This window comes from Nematolebias whitei, chromosome 14, assembly GCF_014905685.2.
Source record: "Nematolebias whitei isolate Nwh7 chromosome 14, NemWhi1, whole genome shotgun sequence".
NCBI lineage: Eukaryota > Metazoa > Chordata > Actinopteri > Cyprinodontiformes > Rivulidae > Nematolebias > Nematolebias whitei.
In genome coordinates this window covers 45211610-45217927 of record NC_056511.1, presented here as the reverse complement: position 1 = coordinate 45217927, position 6318 = coordinate 45211610, and the positions used below count along the sequence as shown (strand labels likewise).

Below are 6318 nucleotides of genomic sequence, written 5' to 3'. Positions count from 1 at the left end.
ATATATATATATATATATATATATATATATATATATATATATATATAACACCCTTAAAAGGTTTTGAGACAAAATGGAAAATTTTGTATATTACATTATTTAGGATCAACTACCTTCATTAATCAGTGCCAAAATGCTCAAATAAAATCATAGAAAAAGTTGGCATAAAAGATATAAAATGACTGTTCTGCTGTTTATTCCAACGTTTCTGAATTTTGAGAGTTCTAAAGAGAAATCCCTTCTTATTGTTGCATGCCTGTTTAGTTTCTGTGGGTTTATGTAATACAAAATACAATGCTATTGGTCTGCAGAATCTCTTTTGTTTTTCATTGGCATGTTTTGCTCCTAACAGACTCAGTAAATGGGTCTATTTTTATCTTGGGTGACCATTCTCTGTAGCACCACAGTTTAGTAGATGTGTGAATGTTTCCAACTATAGCTGCAGCTTTCAGTCGGTTCAGGGCAATGCTCTCTGCAGGCCGATTGTTCCTGATTATGATTCCAAGTCCCTGAAGAGACCGTAATGCTCTCGTGCTGCTGCTGTGTAGTTTCACAGGTCGGCGTAAGGAGGAACGCAGAGAAAGCCTGCCCTGTGGGGACCTGACCACAGAGTGTGATCCCGTGGGCTCCAGAAGACCTTCTTTCTTAAAGATCGTCAGTCTGGGCAAACTGACGAGAGAGTCCATGTCAGACAAGACATCCCAAGAGGATGACGAGGAAATCATGGAGGAAGAACAAGTAGTCAAAACCCGAGAGCCCCTATCAGGTAGGAATCAAGGAAGCAGCATCAACTCAGCATTTCTTTGTCAAACTTTATTTGTCTTTCCTCTCAGATCAAGTCAACTTTCTGATTACAACGAAAGGTCCCGGATTCCTAAGCCATTATATTTGTTTAGCAGAAGACTGTGAAACCAGGAAATAACTGCACTTCCTTCTGCCCCGGGTTCCTAAAAAAGTCCAACCAAGCTGCTGTTTGCTTACTCTATAGGGAGGACAGAAGAATGTAGAGAATGAGCAACAAATTGACCAGTGTGTTGGTCTGGCCATGCGCCATGTCCATAATCATATCGACTGTATATCATTTTGTTACTGCATCATCTGAAATGAAACATGGATTTCTTTTTCCTCCCAACAGTTTTGGAGATCCTACAGTTGGTCAATCACAGAGACCTTCTCCTGGCTGACACACAGATTCAGGAGCTGGAGCGAGAGTGTGAGCTTTTGTCTCTGCTGCCAAGCCCAACTACACCCACCCTCACTCCGACATTAAGTCCTAGTACCCCATTTGGTGGAATTCCTTTATCATCTTCATCCTTAGATGAGTCCCTCAGCTCTAATGCAACCCTAGACTCAAGCAGAAGGAAGGCTAAAGATGTGGAACTTTTGTATGAAGCCCTGCAGAAGGAGATGTGGGACGTAGTGCGAGAATCTCTCCGTCAGCCTAGTGCTGGTCCCAACCTTGGTCTAGTAGTGCTGGTAATCCAACAGGAGGAGTATGCTGATGCTGCCTGGGCTCTAAGAGAGGAGACCAAAACAGAGCATGCAAGCTCTAACATCCACCCCAGTCAGCGCCCTCGACGGCTAAAGATTAAGTGGAGGCTGGCAGTGGCAGAAGCTGCAGACTGGAGCCTGCCTCAACAGGTGGACACCCAAGCAGGACAGCTGGCCTTGTATCTGGAACATCTCAAGAGCAGGATGGTGGATGATCTAGATGCAGCCAGAAGGAATGCTGTATCCATTTACCCAGAGGAGTTTGCAGCCTTCCAAGTATATGTAGAAAGCTACCATCGAGCTGTGGCCAAACGTCTTCGGACCATCACCAGTGAGCCGCTGCAGATTACAGATGTCTACGCACTGCTTGACTGGTTCTACAACATCTACAACAGGTTGGTGAAAACACAATGTTTACCAAATACTTCAATGTTATGACAGCATATCTAGTTTCTGCTATTATGCAATATCTATGATTCATTTTCTCCAAGGGATGTCCTGGGAACCATTGGCACCAACATGCCAATAAATTATGCTGCTCTGGAGCCTATCCTTCCTCAGCAGACTGTGGACAGGCTAGAACAAGACTGCATCCAGATAGTCAGGGTGAGAGGAGAGATCAAGTCTTTAGCTACTCATTCAAAAATAAATAAATAAATAAATAAATAGAAAACTTATTTCATACTCTGAATCTCAGGATAAGGTAACCACCGAACTGATTCAGATTCTAGATGAAGAGGAGAGGCGATGGGCCCAGACTCTGTATATTGAGGAGTATCAGTCACAACTAGCACGCTCAGTCATCCAGGTAAGGTGGCACAGCTTCTTGAAAAGGTTTGTTTGTTTGTTTGTTTGTTTGAAATGTACATCTCCACATTTAATACTTCTAGAGGTTGAAAGTGGACTTGGACAGATCCACATCAGTGAGCCAGTTCTTGGGGGCAAGAGTGGCTCGCTGCAGTTTGATTGGACTGGCCGACTTCCTGTACAGGTGAGAGCATCCTTCCTTCCTTCCATCCATCCATCCATCCATCCATCCTTCCATCCATCCATCCATCCATCCATCCATCCATCCATCCATCCATCCATCCATCCTTCCATCCATCCATCCATCTTTTACCCACTTCTTCCTTTTTGAGTCGTGGTGGTCACTGGTGACCATATCCAGCATGTCAGGTCCAAAAAAACTTGGTGTTTGTACTTTTGTTTAGCTTAATAAATCTGCTGTGATGTTATGTAAGTAAATGAAATGACTAAATAAACGGAGTCAATTAAACTAGAAAAAGTTGCATGCGAGAACAGCAGAGGTATGAAATTTATCATTAAAATGTTTGACTGATAGAAACCGTTACATTTCTCTATTCTGCTGTCAGTTTTCAAAAAATAATCAAGTGTCAATAATCAATAATCAATTTGCTGAGTAAAGCTGTTATAGGTAGATAGGGTTGTTTTATGGCGCACTGTCTCATTTGAGATGACATGTGCTCGTTCTTCTTGCTAACATTGTTGTGATTCATCAATGTGTTGGTCCTGATGCGCACACTGAGCTCACTTAGTTCAAATATTTCCTTATTAGCCTGAATATTGTTGCTTTTACCTACTTTTAGTTCACACAGACTGATCTTGCATTAAAAATATTATAAACCCGTGTTTCCAGTTTCCAGAGGAAGGTTGAGATCTTTCATGAGACTCAGGCAGAGTTTGGAGACAGAGGAGATGGATACGTGTCCAGGACCATAGCTCTGGTCAACTGCTGCCCTCCCTTAAGGTACAAAAATACCAACAGCAATATTTGTTCAAATAAATAACCTAAAAGTGGTTTGTGTCATGTAACCTGCAGAACCTTTGTGGAGCGATGCAGACAGTGTGACCCACAGGGAAGTGAGGAGTCAGCACGCAGAGCTACCTCCTCGTTGGACAGGATCATCAACCAGTCAGTGAGGGTGCTGACGGACAGACTGTTTGAGCACATTAGGGTCAGTGTTGTTTCAGCACACTCTCAAAGCAGTTTGTCTGTAAAACATCTCCTGATATTCAATTCAATCAGTTTATTTAAATAGTTCCAAATCACAAGAGAAGTCATGTCAGGGCACTGAACAGAAACATTCACATACATTCAGTCAACCTTTATTTATACAGGTTAGTCCCATGGAGCCTCGGGGACTCATTTACAAGAGAGACCTGAAAATTAAAAAGAAACATTAAAAAGCCAATTAGTGAAAGTAGCAAGGAAGCCAGCGGCTTGTGTTGAAACTTTACTTTGTCACAGTCTCCCATCCTGAGCAAGCACAAAGGAGACGGAGGAAATGAAAAACTCCCATTTAACAGGAAGAAACCTCCAGCAGAACCAGGCTCAGGACAAGAGACCATCTGCTTTGACCAGCTGAGTTTAAGAGGACAGGAAGTGGAAACGGACACAGAATGACAGGTCCAGGGGTACTTTCTATCCACCTCATTCCTAGCCCACATGCTGCCATCCGTGAATTACCGGCATGACTTCCGGTGTGGACCAGAAACAGTGTTTGTTTCTGTGTGAACAGTGCGAGCTAATGCAGTTTCTCTGAGCATTGTGGGTTTAATTTAAACATGTAGGAACACCATTGGTCAGAGCTCAACCAGGACAATATAATCATACTGCTGCCTGCTGAGGAAGAGGGATGGAAGACGAGCTGAAGAAGTGGCTGCAGGTTACAGCTACTAGCACATTTGGCTGCTTCATTCTGACAGTGAAGGGATGAACAACCTGAGAAGCTCTGAGGTGTATCAGTATCGACACAGTAATAAGGTCGTGGTGTTTTGTTAAAAGAGGGGGGGCACAATCTTATTTACCTTAAAGTTTACTCGGCTGTGGATGAGCAGTCGTCCTCCAATGGAAGAGTTGGGGGTTCAATTCCACCAGCAGTCACATGCTCAAGTGTACCTGGGCAAGACACTGAACCCCTCATTGCCTCTGATATGTGTACCTTCAGTGTATGAAAGTGATGAAGGACTGATTAGTCTCTGTATGGTAGAGTGCTGCATGAATGGGTCAATGAGGGCACAGACCGTAGTGTAAAGTACTTGGAGTATCTCAGTAAGATAGAAAGGTACTATATAAGTACAGTACATTTACCATTAAATCAGACACAGAGTCCAGACAAAGTCTTAAAGTCCTCCATCACTGAGCTTGGGTTAATTACAGAGAAAATCATAAACTGAAGATGAACAAATATATAAAGCTGTGTCCTCCATACACCTGAAGTCATCCCTGATGTTCTCGTCACTGTTTTCAATCCTTCTGAGGATCCGGCGTCTCTTCTCCGGTGGTTTATTGTCGTCCAGACTCAAAGTAGGATGCAGGTTTTCCTCCGTCGGTCGTTTGTCAACAAAGTGAAATGAGCTCCCATGCAGAGTTTTTGGTGGTCTCTTCAAGTTCACGTTGTTCAGACACGTTCTTCTTAATTCCTCATCTGTAGGTAGAAGATGAAACTAAACCTCTTTTCACTGGAACTCTTTTTGTTTTGGGTCCGTGTTAAAAACTCTGTTGTTGGAGCCACTGATTTAGTTTGGTCTGGTTGTTCTGCAGCCCTGAACACAACAGGTACCTGAACGCAGCACGGCTACTTTAGTAAACTTTATGGTTGTTAAATAAATGTAAACAAAATAAAAGCAGAGTTTTATCTGCTGAACTCAATGTAAATTACTTTCAAATAAACGGCGGTCCATGCTCAGCTACCATGGTTACCCAATGCTTACTGCTACTTCCTGTCTGACAGGAAGTTGTACCCATAATTATTTATACAGTAAAGTCCCCAAGAATAATGTGGATAGGAGGAAAGACAAAAAAAACCCACACATGCTAAAATAGAAATAATTGCAAATACAAACAGGTAAGAGTAGAACAAGTAAAGACAGCAGCAGAGTGAGGAAATGTTTTCAATTTGTTCTAATTCTAAAGCAGCATTTAGTCGTTCTAAATTACTAAAAGTTATTGTCAGTTTGCAACATAAAGAAAAAATGTACCCATTTTACAGGCCAGTGTATTTATAAAGAATTATTCAATAAATTTATAGAATTGTTGTTTTATGAAGGGTTTTTGCATAATAACTTTTTGACTACTAATACGACAGGCAGAGAGAAATACAGAGCAGAAAATGAAGCTCAAAGAGTGACAGATTTAAAAATACAAGTTTTAACTGGATAATGTGCGTTTCCTGCGAACATGCAAGTGTGAATGCTTTTTGCTTAAGAATGTGAAGAAAATAGTTGAAAAGTAGCTTCAAACATCAGAAAGAAGCTCCAAATTTCAGAAGCAAGCAGAACGTGCACAATTGTTCCTAATGTAACGGACGGCCAGGCTGCTGCTGATATAAACTGCTGATCTGACAGTACTGTGTGTTTGGGTTCGCTCTCAGCCGCTACACCAAATTTCAGCTGAATATCTCTAAAAATGCCTGGGTTATCGTATTTTGTCCTTTTTAGCTAAGGCAGCCATCTTGGATTTTTGATTTTGATGCAGTATCTGATGGGAAACATTGTCAGCTATCATCACACCTAATTTTAGCTCAATATGACTAAAATCTGCTGATTTATAGTATTTTTCCTTTGTTTGCTAAGGCAGCCATTTTGGATTTTTGATTTATAGTCAGAGCCTATTAAGTCAGAGTCAGAGTTTCTTTATTGTCATTCGCACCTCATGTGGTACATGTGGTGGAGCGAAATTATGTACACAGGGTCCCAGTTACATCCAACAATAAAATGTATAAGAAAAACAGTAATAACATCTAAGATATGAACTAAGAAAAACATCAACTAAATATACACTAAGCACTCATAACATAAAACATT

General features: G+C 41.4%; 1 protein-coding gene across 1 annotated transcript in view; it reads left to right on the top strand.

Annotated features, from left to right (window-relative positions):
• LOC119420339 (tumor necrosis factor alpha-induced protein 2) overlaps positions 1-6318 on the top strand; it is a 22306-nt gene that overhangs the window by 666 nt on the left and 15322 nt on the right. Inside the window, exons 2-9 of the mRNA XM_037687726.1 lie at positions 549-766; positions 1136-1223; positions 1272-1886; positions 1983-2097; positions 2189-2299; positions 2382-2482; positions 3149-3259; positions 3332-3467. Of these exons, the coding sequence (XP_037543654.1) occupies positions 549-766; positions 1136-1223; positions 1272-1886; positions 1983-2097; positions 2189-2299; positions 2382-2482; positions 3149-3259; positions 3332-3467 (1495 nt within the window). The remainder of the gene's footprint in view (positions 1-548; positions 767-1135; positions 1224-1271; positions 1887-1982; positions 2098-2188; positions 2300-2381; positions 2483-3148; positions 3260-3331; positions 3468-6318) is intronic.